The sequence below is a fragment of the Silurus aristotelis genome (genome assembly GCF_946808225.1).
Source record: "Silurus aristotelis genome assembly, chromosome: 3".
Lineage (NCBI taxonomy): Eukaryota > Metazoa > Chordata > Actinopteri > Siluriformes > Siluridae > Silurus > Silurus aristotelis.
Window position 1 is genome coordinate 8,118,381 of NC_139576.1, and position 19,623 is coordinate 8,138,003.

Here is a 19,623-nt window from a genome sequence, read left to right on the forward strand (position 1 = left end):
GCTGAAAACAAGCTTTCAGGGAAAATCCTCTACGGATTGTGAGTAGCACCTGGCCGTGAACCTTTGTGTATTGTGTATTGTTGAGGAATTAGCTGGTTGGATAAACAGGAAGCGGTGGTGAGGGGAAGGTGGGGGTCCTGCAGATTCACAGTGAGGCTGTTTATTTAAGACTAATTCTGGTGTCTGCTAGGGTTTGCTGAGAAGTACGTTCGGCGTCCAATTCGTTTACTCAGACGTTACTCGGGTTAAATGAATCGATTAGCAATTAAAAAAGTAGACAATTCGATAGTTTTAGGGCCACCAGGACAAACATTTTTCACTGTGACGTTTACATACAGATGTTCTTATCCAGAGCGACTAACATTTATCTCGTTTATACAATTGAGCAGCGTTGGGGTTAAGGGTGTGACTGGGGTTTGAAATGATGACCTTCACACATCCAGAAAAGCAAGCTTTAACCACTAAGCTACCACCTCCCCTGCAAACTGTCATCCGTGCTGAAAATGATCTCCCACCAGAATAATATCTGGTCATCACTGGTCCAGAGGACACCAGGTCTATGCGCTCAGAGTTCACTGATTCATGATGCTGAATCAAAACAGACTTTTGGGTTTTTGTCCAGTTATCAAATGTCCAGTTTCAGTGAGCATGCAACTACCCAATCCTCCTCAAGGTTCGATGTTGTGCATTCTGAGATGCTTTTCAGCTCAACGTAGTTGTAAAGAGTGATGAGTTTAATTCCCATATGCAGCACGACAGCTCGCTCAGCTATTCTGTACAAAATCTAGCAAGTGTTATGAAATTTCCAGGAGATCAGCAGTTTCTGGAAATCTCAAAAGACCTATCGAAAGTCGAAGTCGGCGAGTACATATGTAATATGCTTACATATTTATATATAGTAGACTGTTTATTTAGCTTGCTAATTCTTAAATGCCATAATCCTGTAACCTTCACTTCTGCACATTCCTTTTTAATGCCATAGCCTTAGAACCATTTCTGTACTTCTTAATAATGTCCACACGTCTCTGCACTGCTATAGCCTTTATATTTATTTACTGTAAATATGCTACATATTTATCTGCACTTTTGCACGATTGCTACATTTTACACTTCTGGTAGATGCCAAACTGCATTTTGTTGCTGTGTACCTGTACAATGCAATGACAATAAAGTTCTCTCTATCTATCTATCTATCTATCTATCTATCTATCTATCTATCTATCTATCTATCTATCTATCTATCTATCTATCTATCTGTCTGTCTGTCTGTCTGTCTGTCTGTCTGTCTGTCTGTCTGTCTGTCTGTCTGTCTGTCTGTCTGTCTACACATGCTGGCGTATTGTCGTGAGTTGGATGGTGATTTGGAGAATTACACAAATAAGCGTTGGTACGTGGTTGCGATATTGACTGTCAAAAACAATGTACTTAGCTTAACGACGATGCATTTTCTGATAACTAACATGTCCTGGTTAATTGAATACAATTTTCAAATGTGAGTCTCTTTGTAAAAATGTGGTCTTTCACTATTTAGCATTCTGAATACAAAATCCCTCTGTATTTATTCTCCAAAAACATTGTGTCTACAGGGCAATCTGAGGCCTGCTGTTTATGATAAATTTTACAACTCCATAAACATGACTCTGAAAGCTAAAAGAGCTTTACAGCCTTTTAAAAGTGACATGCATCTGTCAGAGGAAAATAATTAGGTTTGGTCAAAAGCACTCAAGGATGAGGGAGTGAAACTCATAAAAAAAAAAAAAAAAAGAGGAGTAGAAAGCTACCCGGGCATTTTCCTTCCCTGGGCTTCACCTCTTTCCTGGCTCCTTTTATGTGAACTGTTCATTTTCCACTCCCGGCAGCAAATCCACAGTCCAAATGAAATGATTTGTAACTGAAGAACTTGTAAACCTGGTATTCGTTTGATGCGATTTAAACGAGTCAAATTGCAGTATAAATGTCATGAGATGCGTGTGAAATGATGTGAGCGGTTTAAAAGCGTAACGCACCGGGTTTTCGGTGAGAAGAGTTCCGTCCTCCTGCAAAACAGACAGATGTTACCAGGTGCTACAAATCCACTGATGCCACATCTCTCAGCTTTCCTATTATTCCGAATAATAAACGCTGAGGAATCTCTCGGAATCGTCCATTACCAGGCAACCACACACACACACACACAGGTCATATTTTTGACTCACACACTCCATATACTCAACCTAATGCCTTTCCAATGCTCTCTACTGGACTATATGAGTGTGTTACTTTCCCTATTAGCCTGAACTCAAGTGTCCAGAGCCTCTGGATTCTAAACAGCCACTGCAGTACAGGTTTTCACACGTGTGTTTTTATACGTGTGAATCAATATGTGCGTGTGTCATACAAGTTAATCTCATCCTGACTAAGCAGTACGTACCTTTCAGCACCGAGGCCGTGGGCCAGGACACTAAAAGAGAATGATTTTTGATGTGTTGCCATACTGCACTCAAGCCCATCTCCTTTTTTTTCTTCTTCCACATCTGGGAGAGCTCTGGAAACCCATTGCTATCTTCTCTGCAGAGATGGAAAGAGAGAATAAGATTCCTGGCACCTCAGAGAAAGGATTATGTGCTGACTTTAGTTAAGAACACTGTGATTGGGACTGAGTTGCGCTTTTTTCTTTTCACAATAAAGAATTTCCATTAAAAAATATTAAGCTCTGAATCAAAGTGTGAGAATTAAAGATGCCTATTAAGGACCAAAAATTGCCTCTTTTCTCTGCTGGCATCTAATGTCTGACGTCTGACTGGCACTTGAACTGATTGATCTTGAACTTTCATCACAATGCTCAATCAAATGATCACCAGAACCGATTCAAAGGGTAAATCCTGGTTCTGGTCAGTAGGCTTACATACTACACGGATAAACATGTTCGGCAGGTGGACACCAGATATCACACTTACATATGGTTCTGCGCCAAATCTTGGTTTGAGGGTTAGAATTTTTTTTTTATATTCCAAGTTTACCAGGAATAAATCTGGGAATGTTTACAAACAAAACATAAATATAAACATTTAGTTTGTCATAATCTGAGATGATCTGCTTTGGCGACCCCTACTGGGAGAAGAGGAAAGAAGACGAGTTTGTCATAATCCATACATGCAAATTAATACAATTTTTTTTTATTAGATTTTTGACTGATTTAATTCTTTGTATTATTTTGTTGCACAAAAGCTTACACACAAACATAAATCTATGTAATATTTACGTAATTTACACTGAATACTCACCAAGATGGACATTTTTTTGACATTATTTTGTGTGGCGGCTACAAGACATTTGCTGTTTTATGTTTGGTGCATGTAGGGGGCGTGGCCTCAGCAGCCCTGCAGTAAGTGTGCATGTGATTGATGAATGTGCATTAACTGAAAATTCATTAAATTTGGTTGTTTAACCAAAACTTTTTTCTCCAGCTACATTCAACTTCTCTGTTTTAGGCTCACCTAGAAATGTTGTAAATTCCCAGTTTATACCCATTAATTCCCATGGAAAATTTTCCCAGTGACCGAGCGCTGACCTCAACCCCACTGATTATTGGCATGATGTTGACCGAGCATAATGCTTCCACACCAGACCATCAAATTCATATGTGCTTTCTGAACATCTCATTTCACATTCAGTTTACTGTTATAATAACCTCCACTCTTCTGGGAAGATGTTCCACTAGAGTTGATGATCTGTGCCCATTCAAACACAATATCTTTAGTAGTGATGTGTGGTGAGGAGGTCTGGGGTGCAGTCAGTGTTCTAATTCATTCCAGATCTGTTCAGTAGGGTTGAGGTCAGAGCTCTAACGCTGGCCAATCATGAACTTCCAATCCAACCCATGTAAACCATATCTTCATGTTCACACGAGTATTTTCATGCTGGTAGTTTAAGTGAAGAGTTAATTGAACGCTATTGCATCCTATATTTTTGTGTGCCTCCAACTTTGTGGTAGCAGATAGTAGATATTTTGTGGTAGAAAAAGTCAGGCGTCCCAAAACTTTTATCCATATTGTGTATATACACCAACATTTTAGAAATATAGTTTCATTACTCTTTATCATCATTTTATTAAATTCTTTATTTTATATGGTATTTTACATTCAGGATGTATATTAATTGTATTGTACTGATATTGTAAGGAAACAGAAGATGAGATTGAAGCTGAATTGTACTCATAAGGAAATTCCAGTGTTACCCTGCCCCCTTGTGGTGATTAAAAATAATGGCATGTGTCATTCTGGTGGAAAAAAGAAAGATCCACATTCCGAGGGAACAAGACCAGTTATACTGCGGTGGACCCACTGTCAGGTTTTGACCACTGTGCCAATCAGTCATGTGCTTTTACATGACTGTAAATATATTATACGCAATATGCTTTATGTTCCTTGGTGGTCTCATGCTCTTACTGCTGTGGCCCAGGCTTGATTCCTGGGCAGGGAACCAACACATCCACTTGGGGGTTGCATAAACCAGTGTGCATAAATCTCTGCTTAATTTTCTTAGTAAAATATACTCTAAATGACTGAAATCATATCCATATGTTCAACATTTCAGATGGAATTGGGTCAAGTAGGACACCACTGAAGGCCTCGATGTGAAATGCACAGCCTGCTACTGATGTAATGTTTCACATCAAAAGTGCAACAAAGGGAAAAAAAGGAGGATAAAACCTCTGGAATTTTAGACCTCTGGGGAGAAACAACAACCTACTGAGATGAAAAATTAAAGCGATTTGCGACTGATTACTGATTTCCAGCATTTCAGTTGATCAGAAAGTGTCTGTCTGTCCAGGACGTCTTATTTACCTAAAGGATCTGATGACTGTATGAACATATTATTTTCGGTGTGTGTCAATGGATACCAGAAGGAATATACAAACAGAGCTTTTCTCCACTTTGAGTTACCTAGGAGACCAGTTTCATCTGCTCAACATGATGCTGGAGATGTGCGGTGTGATTAATGCACTAAAAGTCCTGCCAGTCAACTTGGCAAAATAGAAATCGAAGGTTGCTTGGGTTTGACACACGGGGTCATTAAGGTTATGAACTATCAGCAGAAAGAACTGATCAAACGAAGGGGAGAACTAGAACCAAAAATCTGTTTCTAATATAGATTCTGCTGCTGCACAAAAATCATGGAAATGACGACATCATAAAAGTTCTGCTCCTTATTAAATACCTGCTTGCTCTTGTTTACTACCAAGTGGTGAAATTTGACCAAACCTGAACTGCCTTCCAAACTACATTACTACCAAATTTTCTGGTAATACACAGTACACATTGGGATGTTCAAAAAGCACAATACGGTTAGGTGTTTACAAACTTTTGCCCAAACTATCAGGACTGGCAGATTAAAGAGTGTTGAAAATAAAAGGCAGTGAAAGTTGTGTGAAAGCAGGAGTGAGTTACAACAGAAAGAAACAGAAAGTTGTACATTTGGGAATGTGATTAAATATTATTGAATGAATAAATATGGATTTCAGGGTTGCAACATTTATCTAAATTGTGTTAATAAATTAATAATAATAAATATATAATTTGTACAGCTTGTCGCCTCATGTGAAAAATATCAGTGATTTGCCTCTAGAGGTCGCTCTTGTAATGAAAGCGGAGCGGAAGCCGGAAAAACGATCGATATTGATTTATGCCGATAGTTGATAGTTCCACAAACACACAATACAACTCCTTCTGACCTTCTCTATACTTCTCCATCAACATTCTTATCTTGATGATCAGTGGAAAATGGTCACACTGTGCTTTCCTGAAGTCAACAACCATCTCTTTTGTTTTGACAACATTCAGAGACGGGTTGTTCGCTCCAGACCAGGCTGTTATCTGTTGCACCTTCTCTCTGTATGATGACTCATTGTTCTAGCTGATGAGACCCACCATGGTCATGTCATCAGCGAACTTGGTGATATGATTCGAGCTGTGCATTGCTACACAGTCGTAGGTCAGCAGAGTGAACAGCAATGGACTGAGCACACAGCCCTGAGGTACCCAGTGCTCAGTGTGGGGGTGCTGGAGATGCTGTTTCCTAAGGTCTCCCAGTCAGGAAGTCCAGAATCCAGTTACAGAGGGAGGTGTTCAGGCCCAGTAGGCTCAACTTCTCAATCAGGTGCTGAGGGATGATTGTGTTGAATGCTGAGCTGAAGTCTATGAACAACATTCGTACATATTAGTCTTTGTTGTTCAGGTGGGTGAGGGCCAGATGAAGGGTCGTGGAGATGGCATTGTCCGTGGAGCTGTTTGGACGATACGCGAACTGCATGGGGTCCAGTGAGGGGGGGGTAGCCGAGTCTTGATGTGCCTCATGACAAGACTCTCGAAGCACTTCACCATGACGGGTGTGAGTGCAACAGAATGATCGTCATTGAGGCAGGAGACAGTAGACTTCTTCAGCACGGGAACGATGGTCGTCATCTTGATGTACGTAGGAGCAATGGCACTGCTCAGGGAGATGTTGAAGATGTTGGTGAAGACATTCACTAGCTGTTCTGCACATTCCCTGAGCACTGTGCCAGGGATGTTGTCTGGTCCAGCAGACTTTCATGGATTAACTCTGCACAGAGTTTCTCTCACTTTAGCTGTGGTTAGACAGAACACCTGGTCACTGGAAGGAGGGGTGGTCTTCATCGCCGCCATGTTGTTCTGCACCTCGAACCGAGCATAGAAGTCGTTCAGCGCACCTGGGAGGGAGGGATCACAGTCGCCAGCAGGTGATATTGTCTTGTAGTTTGTGATCGCCTGGATGCCCTGCCACATGCGCCGGGTGTCTCCTCCGTCCTCGAAGTGGCTGTGGATTCTTTTGCCGTGTGTGCGTTTCGCCTCTCTTTGTCTTCCTTTCTATTTCCAGACATTACGCCAAGTACCTTTCTATCTGTCTCCCTTATCACTTTTTCAGTAGTTACCCAATCATCCAGCACCTCTTCACCACCACCGAGCCTCTGTCTGACCCCTTTCCTGAATCTCACACTACACTCTTCCTCCTTCAGTTTCCACCATCTGTTCCCTTCACCAACATGGCCATTAAAGTCTGCCCCAATCACCAATCGTTCATTCCCTGTTACACCTTCTACCACTTCATCTAACTCACCCGAGTTTTTACTTCTCCTTCCTTCATAACACAACCCTCCCCATGTACCCGAGCTTGGGTTTGGCACTGGCTTGTGCAAACCTGATGGCTGGGTTTGACTTCCTCATACAATAAAATGTATTAATATTTAATTATTTTAATAAAAAATATATAGCTTCTTACCTGGACTAGAATGGTACATGTTTGCAGTCTCTGCTCATACATTAGCATAAAAAAAAAAAAAAGTGAATATGCTTTAAAAAGAGAACTGGACTGAGATTAATGAACCTCAAATGCTCTCAAATGAAAAAATAAAATCACAGAACATCTATTTGTAAAAAACAAAAAATAAACCCTTTATTCTACACCATGTATCCAAGAAAAACAGTAGTACATGACTATGAGAAGACGTTACTTATTTTCCTGACTACAGAATGGCCAATCCCAACACTACAGGACACACGTTATCACTTTACAGTCCAGTAATCTGTGATCAAGAAGAGAAATCTGGATACTGTTGATAAAGTAATAAACAAAATGAAATTACCAATCTGCATAAATCATGACAGGGCTTTAGTAGAAAAAATGTATATCATTACTGAACGCAGCATTAAATAAAACCGTTTCTATAAGAACATGCTCTCACACTCAAACACAACAGGGATAAAACTGAAAAACCGGTCTGGATTTATCATTTCTGCCTTGACAAAAATAAATCATGTGCATGCTGTATACGGGACATTTTTTCAATACAAACACACACAAACACACAGAGTCTGAAACATTGCCTTGCTTTCCGAACCATTATACTGGTGGTTCTTCGAAAAACTGTGGAAGATTGTCATGACGTGACGTCGCGTCTCACACTTTGAGGTAAAAATACTTCCGCACACTTTCTCCGATGCTGTTTATCTCAACAGAAGACTTTTAGCATCCTAGGAGTGTATAAAGTTCATCCCATGCTGCCAGAGAATCAGTAGATGTAGGAGCTTTTATAGCTCATCCTGAGGAGAGGAAGAAAAAACAAAGACAAGATTAATCTCAAGATTCATAGGATATGTTTCAGCTCTACTGTGACCCATAATAAAGCATTATATGACTCTTTAAATGTGATTTATGAAACTGTTGGGCACTAGGGGGCGGTACTCATACAAAGGAAATATATATATATATATATATATATATATACAGTGAGGAAAATAAGTATTTGAACACCCTGCTATTTTGCAAGTTCTCCCACTTAGAAATCATGAAGGGGTCTGAAATTGTCATCGTAGGTGCATGTCCACTGTGAGAGACATAATCTAAAAAAAAATTCAGAAATCACAATATACAATTTTTAAACTAATTATTTGTATGATACAGCTGCAAATAAGTATTTGAACACCTGTCTATCAGCTAGAATTCTGACCCTTAAAGACCTGTTAGTCTGCCTTTAAAATGTCCACCTCCACTACATTTATTATCCTAAATTAGATGCACCTGTTTGAGGTCGTTAGCTGCATAAAGACACCTGTCCACCCCATACAATCAGTAAGAATCCAACTCCTAACATGGCCAAGACCAAAGAGCTGTCCAAAGACACTAGAGACAAAATTGTACACCTCCACAAGGCTGGAAAGGGCTACGGGGAAATTGCCAAGCAGCTTGGTGAAAAAAGGTCCACTGTTGGAGCAATTATTAGAAAATGGAAGAAGCTAAACATGACTGTCAATCTCCCACGGACTGGGGCTCCATGCAAGATCTCACCTCGTGGGGTCTCAATGATCCTATGGAAGGTAAGATATCAGCCCAGAACTACATGGGAGGAGCCGGTCAATGACCTGAAAAGAGCTGGGACCACCGTTTCCAAGGTTACAGTTGGTAATACACTAAGACGTCATGGTTTGAAATCATGCATGGCAAGGAAGGTTCCCCTGCTTAAACCAGCACATGTCCAGGCACGTCTTAAGGTTGCCAATGACCATTTGGATGATCCAGAGGAGTCATGGGAGAAAGTCATGTGGTCAGATGAGACCAAAATAGAACTTTTGGGTCATAATTCCACTAAACGTGTTTGGAGGAAGAAGAATGATGAGTACCATCCCAAGAACACCATCCCTACTGTGAAGCATGGGGGTGGTAGCATCATGCTATGTGGTGTTTTCCTGCACATGGGACAGGGCGACTGCACTGTATTAAGGAGAGGATGACCGGGGCCATGTATTGCGAGATTTTGGGAAACAACCTCCTTCCCTCAGTTAGAGCATTAAAGATGGGTCGAGGCTGGGTCTTCCAACATGACAATGACCTGAAGCACACAGCCAGGATAACCAAGGAGTGGCTCTGTAAGAAGCATATCAAGGTTCTGGCATGGCCTAGCCAGTCTCCAGACCTAAACCCAATAGAGAATCTTTGGAGAGAGCTCAAACTCCGTGTTTCTCAGCGACAGGCCAGAAACCTGACTGATCTACAGAAGATCTGTGTGGAGGAGTGGGCCAAAATCCCTCCTGCAGTGTGTGCAAACCTGGTGAAAAACTACAGGAAACGTTTGACCTCTGTAATTGCAAACAAAGGCTACTGTACCAAATATTAACATTGACTTTCTCAGGTGTTCAAATACTTATTTGCAGCTGTATCATACAAATAAATAGTTACAAAATTGTATATTGTGATTTCTGGATTATTATTTTTTTTTATTATGTCTCTCACAGTAGACATGCACCTACGATGACAATTTCAGACCCCTCCATGATTTCTAAGTGGGAGAACTTGCAAAATAGCAGGGTGTTCAAATACTTATTTTCCTCACTGTATATATACACATTTTATTTATACAGTATCTCACAAAAGTGAGTACACCCCTCACATAGATAGTCAATACAAAATACACAATTATGTGGTTTTGCAGGGTTACAATGTTGTACAGCTGTTTTCTCAGAACTTAGTACTCACTTAGGGTGTAATCACTTTTGTACATCTATCTATATGCATGTATTTACTTAAAATCAGAGTGCTGCGAGTATTACCTTCTGTAACAGAATGTGAGTAAACGTGAACACACTGATCTGTTTCGTACCTTGAATTCGGGTTTCTTGCGCTTGCTGAGCTGCTGGAGTCTCTGCTGGATGATATCAGAAATGACGTTGGAGTTCTGGCTGTTGATATATTCTCCTCCCTGGTGTAGCTGAGAGGAAGAGATGGGCATGAGCAAGAGTGGAAGCGATGCAGGTTCGTGATATGAGTGCATGTGTAAGACATGCAAATGCAATAAACTCTGTAAGAGGAAGGGCAGGGGGGGGTTGCCCAGGCTTACCCGTGTAGTGCCCAGGTAGGGGTAAAAGCGGACGGTGGGGTAGGACTTGATGCCTGCGCGCTGACACATGTTATAGTGTGCCTGGCAGTCAACCTTCCCTGCCTTTACTGTGCCCTTCAGCATCTGTTGATGATACGCCACATGTGTATTAGGCATATATATAAAAAAAAAAAAAAAAAAGTGTATCAGATTTAAGTTGGCATTTCTATCGTTTTTAAAATATTTGCATCAGTAAAAACTGATTTATTTATATAAATATTAGTAGATGCACTCTACTTATTATTGAGGAATTGACTAGTAATTTGTGACCAATATTTGATATGTAGATCTATTTCTTCTCGCTAAACAGTTTCTCGAGCTGTGAATATGAAGTCTCATCACTACTGAGACCGAGGCGTGTCCTAAGAGTCACATAGAATACAGATTAACATGGCAGAGGTAGAGCTGCATCTTCCTGGAGACACAACAGGAAAAGAATGTCTGGTTTTATTGCATCATTTTTCTTTTTGCACTTTAAAGGTGTGTTTGTGAAAGGGCCAGACGTTAGTAGTCAGAAGGTAAATTTATGGTTTGCGGTCTGTCAATGAAATAAAAGTGAACTCTCTGTACAATATTGAATTGCACAGCATTGTTTTTTTGTACCGCATTGATTCGCATTGTGTCGAATCAAATGGAAGTCTGATCGCACTGCATCGTAATAGAAGTGAATCGTATCACATTAAAAGATGCTTCATACATCTCTTTAATGTAATCACATCTGGCTCAGTTATGGAGATGCACATCCCTACTCCGTACCATAAATTTTGCGCATGCGTGAAAAAAAAGCCACGTCCGTTTTTACGACAATCTGGTGCTACGGATTCTTTACCTTTTTATGTCCAGCTTAAAGAAATGTATCTTAAAAGGAGAAAATCCTGACCATTCCACAATAAACACATTTGTTAGACTTTGCTAAAATAAATAGAAGAGTTCATTAAGACATATCTTTTGAAAATTTTCAAATGTAAAAACACACACACACACACACACACACACACACACCTACTTGTATTACTCAAATAGAGTTTAAAAACGTAAACCATTTAATAAAATTTTTCCATGTATTTAATTTTATTTAATCAATGCTAATTTAATAAATTATTCAATTTAATCAAATATAAAAATTTAATAAATACCCTTTTTCTATTTATATACAGTATATATATATAAAATATATATACACACACACACATTCTCTCTCTCTCTCTCTCTCTCTCTCTCTCTCTCTCTCTCTCTCTCTCTCTCTATATATATATATATATATATATATATATATATTATATATACATTATATATACATTATATATACATTATATATACATTATATATACATAAATACATACATACACACAGTACAGACCAAAAGTTTGGACACACCTTCTCATTCAAAGAGTTTTCTTTATTTTCATGACTATGAAAATTGTAGAGTCACACTGAAGGCATCAAAACTATGAATTAACACATGTGGAATTATAGATGGAATTATATACATAACAAAAAAGTGAACTGAAAATATGTCATATTGTAGGTTCTTCAAAGTAGCTAACTTTTGCTTAGATTACTGCTTTGCACACTCTTGGCATTCTCTTGATGCCTACTTTGAAGAACCTACAATATGACATATTTTCAGTTCACTTTTTTGTTCCATGCTACGTTCCTCTTTTAACGTCTCGGGTAGCGGGTGGAACATGCTCGTTTTTGTGACGGTATCTGGAAGAAACGAGGCGGTGTATAATACAAGAATCGTCAACAGGACTCTATACACGTTAAGATAAGGGATCACTGGAATATATACATTTTGTTATGTATATAATTCCATATATAATTCCACATGCGTTAATTCATAGTTTTGATGCCTTCAGTGTGAATCTACAATTTTCATAGTCATGAAAATAAAGAAAACTCTTTGAATGAGAAGGTGTGTCCAAACTTTTGGTCTGTACTGTATATATAATATATATAAAATTTTGGTCTGTACTGTATACAGTATATATATATATATATATATCGGTTCATTCTGGGGTTAGTTCAAGTTCTGTTTCACTCTTGCTCAACCCAACTGCCTGGTGCGGTGTGATCTAACAAACAGCTCGATAAAGATCTGGTGCTAATGGACAGAACAATGAGGGGGGGGCAACTTCTCTATCCTGCTTTGCTCTTACACATTTACTTTAGACATGTTCACATTATTGCTCAGGTCCCAAAACTCTATGGTAGATAAGAACCCATTTTTCTGCAAAAAGTTTATTTTTTTCTCCATTTAGTCTATCATCAAAAGAGCAACTCTAACACCTTCGAAAAAGTGGTGATTCCCCTATGAGCAAAAAAACAAAAAAAAAAACAAAAAAAAACCAGCTGAAGAGCACGGAGAAGTGTTTAATGACCGTACCCGAGCGAGGATCTCGAACTCCGGGGCAAAATGCTGACATGGGCCACACCACGGGGCGTAAAAGTCCAGCACCCAGTGTTCCTTTCCTTCCAGAATGTTCCTCTTAAAATCCTCGGGTGATAAGTCGACTGAGGCGCGGGGCAGAGAGCTGGAAAAAAATTATAAACAAGATGGGGATTAGTCAGTGGGAGAAACAACCTGAAATTTGAATCCTCTCCTGGATTATATAATATAGCTCAGTTCAGAAAACACACCATCACTAGCTTTCTTGCTGAAAGCTTCATTTGTAAAGACATTTGTGTTCACAAAATAATTTTGTGCAACATTATCTGCCTTGTACTCAGATGATTTTAGAGCTTAAGAGGCTGGAAAATGTTACCTAAGCGCCCAGGTCTTGAGAGAATGAGCATCTCTGTGCCAGCCGTTGAAGCTTCTGTGGAATGGAAAAAAAGAAAGCGTTAACACTTTAAGCATAGCAAGCATACCGCAAATTCTCGTTTACAAAAACAATGAAGGAACATAATAATCCATGTATCTCTCTTAATATCCCGCTCTCACCCTTTTCCATTTTTCTCTATACACATGCTCCAGAGATACTAATGATCCTGTCGCTTTCTTCTTTCCTAATTCCTCCTGACACCATACCTTTGGGTGAAGTTCTTTCCTTTTGGAGACCACTCGGATGCACCTGAGAACGTATTTTGCTCATAGACTCCATAAATTTCCTTGAGGTTACTGTGGAGGGTTAAATTTAAGAGGTGGGAATGTGGTAGCTCAGTGGATCGACTCAGAGTTTTTGATCGCAAGGTCGCGGTTCGAGCCCCGGTATTGCAAAAGCTGCCACTCTCGGGCCCTTGAGCTTGGCCCTTCACCCTCTGTGCTCCAGGGGCGCCGTAACATGGGTGACCCTGCGCTCTGAACCCCGGCTTCCTAACATCGCTTAAGAATTTGTCTGTGCTGTAATGTACATGTGACGAGTAAAAAAATAAAAATAAAAAAGCCAAGAAGGTATATTTGGATTATAAAATAAACCCCCTGCTACGTTGGCTTTAAAAACCCTTTTTGAGTCTGGTTCCTCTCGAGGTTTCTTATGCATTCCATCTCAGGGGGTTTTCCCTCAACACGGTCGTCTCTGGCTCACTCACTGGGGACAAACATATTTAGGGACAAATTTATGACTCTAAAATTCAAAGTCACGGCCCATTTAAATCCGCAAAGCTGTTTTGTCCAAAAACGCAATAAAAATAAGAATTGCTTGGAATTTGAACTCGCAGCTTTCCGACCGAAGGTCTAACACCTTAACCACCGAGATTAAAAGGGTTTCAGGTTTCTTAAGGTTGTTATATATCTTACAGAAGTTGTACAGTGTTAAAAAAAACAAAAACAAAAAGGGGAACGAGTATAAAACAAAAGGTTATGACTGATTTTTCGTGCAAAGTACACGGACGCAGGCAGACGTCTGCAGAGCTGTCCCTGAGTGAAACATCACAAATGATGAAGCATTATAACACCATCAGCAACCTCCCACCAGCTCTGGGGGTCATGTGATGTGTAAGATGATATAGGAATTCATTTACAAATGCATATAATGGTCTCAGAACTTTGTTGCTACTTGAAAGGAACACAATAAAGCAGCTATAATGTGTTTACGAATGCCCACGGTGGCCTAGGAAGCCCATTTCTACTTGAAAAGTGCACAGTATAGTATTTCTCTGTATTGACGAGCGTAGAAGAGTGTTATAAGTCCGTATTCATGCTGGTGTAAGGCATATGGTCATGTTTAGGGTTGAAGTGCTAGAATACATTTAGATGAAATAGGAAGGGTTCGAAGTAGTGTGTAAAAGCTTGTACTGTGATTTGAGGTGAAATTTTGATAGATCATGTTTCTCTTTCTCTCCCTTCCGTCTTCTACAATCGCAGGTGCGCTTTCTATTCATTGGTGCGTTACTGAAGTTTCACAACTGAGCTGTTCCCTTCCAGTGATCCCTTATCTTAACGTGTATAGAGTCCTGTTGACGATTCTTGTATTATACACCGCCTCGTTTCTTCCAGATACCGTCACAAAAACGAGCATGTTCCACCCGCTACCCGAGACGTTAAAAGAGGAACGTAGCATGGAACAAAAAACTGTCACAATACGAAGCTCTTATTCTGTACAGTGCCGTTCATAAAGCAGCTCCTCTAGAAAGCTCAGATCCCTGTGAGTAGGTATGGTACAAGTAACAGACACTGTTTTTGTACAAACTGCTGTTTGCACTGTTTGCTGTTGTTGGCGCTACTGTGTTTGTTTTTCCTTGTCTCCTGTGGTTTGGTGTCTTCCCCCTCCTCCCCCCATTTGCACTAAAATGTTGTTAGTTTAAAATTCTGTGTCGCTTGTGTTCCCTCTTGTTCATTTATGTGGTTTGCTGTAGCACTTTGGTCCTTGTTTTGTTTCACTGTGTACTGCACTGTATATGGTTGAAATCACTATAAAGCCTACTTGACTTGACACTGATAAAACTGGAAAAATAAATACAAATGCTAAAGCTCTGAAACGGCAAAAAAAACTAAAGGATACGCGCTTTAACACCGAGACAACTGAACTCTTTCGACCGCTGTTGTGAGGAAATCATCCCACAAGGCGGGAGATATGTTCATCTTGGTAGCACATATATATGCTGCTACGTTTGCCTTTAAATATTTTGTCATAAGATCAAAAAATCCTAAATCGAACCATCGTAACTCAGGGACTACCTGTATAATGCTCTTAATTGATTGCATGGTTGTGACCGGCAGTGGAACAGTAACAAAGTAAATGTAATCCGTTACTGTATTTAAGTCACTTTTTCCACGCATCTGTATATTACTGAAATATTTCCGTTTTCTGGAGACTTTTTGACCTCACTACAATTTAAAGTTTAATTTTTCGCATTTTGCAAAATCCTTTTTTAATTACGAGGATAAAAACTTAACTGTTAAATCACGCAGCAATCCACCAATCAGGGTCGAGCAAGTGCTCCGTTTTGAACTTGTTTTGATTGGCGCTTGGTGGTATCTTCTTACACCAATATACAGTTCAGCATCAGTTCAACAGCAAGCAGAACATTTAGAGAGGAATCAACGATGAAGAAACTCCTGACTCGAACTTCCTGCAACACGCGTGACCTCATTTGCATGACCTTTTTTTTTTGAAGTAGTTGAAAAGAGGGTTTTGGGCTCATGATCATTATAATAGATATCAATCAGTGTTTGACTCATTAACATCATTCTATTAATAAACTGTTGTTTTGAGAGTAACAGTCGTTTTACGTAAACTGAGTTGATTAAGAATTGTGATAAAACTGATAATAGGAACATTATAGCCGTAATAAATCATAGTACTTTGGATACTTAAGTACATTTGAAGGCGAATTCTTGTGTAGTTTATAAAAGGAAGCACTTTTAGTTTTACTGGAATAATATTTTGTGTGTATCTCTACTCAACATGGTTGTGACGTGTGTAGAGAAGTGTAATAGTAACATTTAATGCTCGTACTGGAATTGGTCTCGGCGGTTGCTGTTTTGTGGGTAGAGCCGGATCTCTGGGTAGGCCCGCACGCTCTCGCTCTGGCAAAACGAATGGTACTTCTGACAGTCCACCGTTCCCACGTTTATCATCCCGCTCACCATCTATACACATTGGAAATTCGGGGGTGAAAGAAAAAATGTTCAAGATCCTACAAACATCAATATTGCACACAAGAAAAAAAAAAGCGACTGAAAAGTTAAATGTTACATAAAATAGCAGGGGAAAAAAGGTTAGTTTGTAATCTCAGTCGAACAGCAGTTTCGTGTCTGTATTTAGATTAAGTGATGCGTTAAAACGAAACCAAGATCAATCATCTTGGAGCTTTTTCCATTCTTAATATGACCTAGCAACCATCATTTAAGTGTCAAATCTTTATTCAACCCATAACCACACCTTTTTTTGGAAGACCTACGGGAAGATGAGACACTTTTCTTCCAATTCTGCTGTATAACAGGAGCCCAAGTTTGGAAGCAAACTAGAATTGCATTTCAAGCTATTCTTAATTTCTCTTAGTTTTGACTAGAGCCCCAAATACATGATGCTGCCGCCACCGTGCTTCACTGTGAGCATGGGTGCTTTGGGTGAAAGCAGTCTGGATTTTGTGCCAAACATATCTTTTAGAAATATAAGAGCATTGTAGACCTTATTTGGGCATAAGACTAACACCTTGTGTCATGTGATTTTGGAGTGATTTAGGCAAGACTTTTTGTTTTTGTTTTTCCCAAGAGTTTTCAAAGAGCTTTTGGGTAGCGCAGAGATTTAAAGGTATAACATTGTCATACTGTATGATAATGTTATTTGAGATTCCTGAAGATCCTACAGCTTCTAAAATGCTGAAGGGGGTTTCCTGCTTCTTTTCATATCTAAAAGAGATTCCAGTTTAGGTTATTGTCAATAGTTTTTTCTACTTTATCTCCATAATTTTCTCCACTTGTTGGAAATGGCATAGTGTTTCAAGTCTCAATGTTAGCTCTTCAGGGGCCATGGTTTTATCAAGTAGATGAAATCAGCAAAAGGTGAAGAAAATCCTATAGAAACCATCTTTATTTGGGGTTAATCAGATCAGAAGTGAATGACAAATACCTTTAATCATGAGTGTAAATGTTTGGTTAATTCTCATAATGTCAAACCTCATTATGAAAGGGTTGGGTAACCTTTTGTTAATGTCTTTTTCCGAATATTCTTTTAGCTTGAATTGTGTTGGTCGTTATATCAAATTAAATGTAAAAAAATGTTTTTTTTTTTGCAATCTGTATATAAATCAGTTACCCGAGCCATTCTCCTCAACTCAGGGAGCAATGCCTGGCATGGGCCACACCACGGTGCATAGAAGTCCACCATCCATGTTTCCGTGTGCTTCCTCCTCTTCACCAACTGCTGAAAAGAGTCTGGGTCCAACATGACCACCGCAGGGTTAACCAGGTCCTGAAACCCATAATGAGCAAAAGCGATTGCATAAGGAAAGGGAACGGAAAACCACCACTTTCCCTCAAATCATGCGTCACGGTCTGAATCATGCTTAGGTCACACAGCCGCTTGCTTCAGCCTGTGCTGAGTTGTTCTGCAATGCACACGGGTTCCCTTTGTGGTTTCCGACACTAGATGAGACACTTTTTTATAAAAAAAAAACAAAAAACAAAAAAACAAACAAAAAAAAAGAACAAACAACAAAAAAGATCAATAATAATTAAAGATTAAAGCTCAGGGATAAACTTTGTCTTTTTGGTTTGTTTTATTGACTTAAAAATCAAACCATTTAAATTTTAAAAGGTTCTAATGGTTAAAGTTTAAAATGAAAACCTTTCAAATAGTGAAACATGTAGCTATGGGAGGTTGTACATGTAAAGTCAGGTAGTGGACAATAGTCGCACGTTTCATGGTGAAATAAGATATTTGAAAGAAAATGTGTACAACTTTACACTACACTATACAGGTGCTTCATTCTGCTTGTGTATTGAAAACAAACATTTCGATCAGTATAATCAGACCAGTCCTTTAACTGCAATGAGTCTGCCATATGATTATTCAGGGTACCTGGCAACCCAAAAGTCAAAAATTTTTAGCTCCTGGTAAAAAAAAGTTTTATACAACTAAGCAGCTATAGGGTTAAGGGCCATGCTCAGGGGTCCAGGATGTAAACTCACGACGTTCAGATCCAAAGTCCAACGCCTTAAACCAGTGCCTTAACCACCTCTAGTGTTGTCTCACCTCGATGAACTCTAGAATGCCATCCGCTGAATGGTGCCCCTCATACTCATGGATGCTGGATTTGTTGAAGATAACGGTGGTTGGATAGGCATTAATGTTGTACTGCAAAACAGGAGGAAAAACAAGTATGTAATCGTTAGAAGATGTCAACAGATGAACATTTCGGGGAATTTTCTTCTTTAAATATACCTAGGTAAATAAGGAAAATATACTCAGGAAATATACCAAGTTGGAAACTTTCCAGGAATTTGTGGGCATTCATTAGAAATTTGGGAAAATGTATATAAACCGTATTATATACAAACATAAAATATGAACCATTTGCTTGGTCATAAGCCGACATGCATGCAAATTAACTCAGATTTAAAAAATGACATTTGACTTGGATTTAACTGTAAGAACATTTATAGATATTTATTAATATATATTTCACAATATTACTGTTCTTTTCTGTATTTTCGATCAAATAAATGCAGGCTGGATGAGCATAAGAGTATTTTTTTTTTTTTTATCATCTCAAATATCTGCTCAGTCAGTGTTTATTAATTAATTAATTAATTAAACATTAATTTATGTTATATAATTTACATAAATACTCTCCAAGATGGACTTTTTTTTTTGCCATTATTTTGTCAGCGGGATACAGAAAATTATATTTAAGGTTTTTTCCTGATAACATTTAAGTATTATAGGCTACAATTTTGAAAATTCACAGTTTATTCCTATTAATTCCTGTTCATTCCCATATTTTCCTTTTAATTCCCATCGAAAATGTTTCCAGCCTGGAAAACAACCCTAGTTTTAAGTGTCCCATCCGCCATTGTGTGTAAATATCTTGATCCCAGCGTTTAATAAATATGAAAGATCACGAATGATTTCATATAATTTGTTGTTTTACCGCTGATCCAATTCCGACTGCCATTTATTTTTGGTGTATGCATTTCATGTTGGTTGATGAGCTAATTTAGGAGTTGCTCAGGAGTGGTTCCACAACACTAACTGTCTGTAGAAGACTGGAGAAAGAACATTACTCAAAATCACACACTTCAG

The 19,623-nt window shown here is 39.0% G+C and overlaps 1 protein-coding gene across 1 annotated transcript in view; it reads right to left on the bottom strand.

The window, feature by feature from the left end:
- Positions 1–7,439: 7,439 nt before the first annotated feature.
- Positions 7,440–19,623, bottom strand: part of dnajc10 (DnaJ (Hsp40) homolog, subfamily C, member 10) — a 35,814-nt gene continuing 23,630 nt past the window's right edge. Inside the window, exons 16-23 of the mRNA XM_083536972.1 lie at positions 18,574–18,675; positions 17,635–17,790; positions 16,333–16,466; positions 13,198–13,251; positions 12,819–12,966; positions 10,391–10,513; positions 10,154–10,261; positions 7,440–8,099 (exon numbers count right to left, since the gene is read on the bottom strand). Coding sequence (XP_083393098.1) covers positions 8,088–8,099; positions 10,154–10,261; positions 10,391–10,513; positions 12,819–12,966; positions 13,198–13,251; positions 16,333–16,466; positions 17,635–17,790; positions 18,574–18,675 — 837 coding nt within the window. The 3' untranslated portion in view covers positions 7,440–8,087. The remainder of the gene's footprint in view (positions 8,100–10,153; positions 10,262–10,390; positions 10,514–12,818; positions 12,967–13,197; positions 13,252–16,332; positions 16,467–17,634; positions 17,791–18,573; positions 18,676–19,623) is intronic.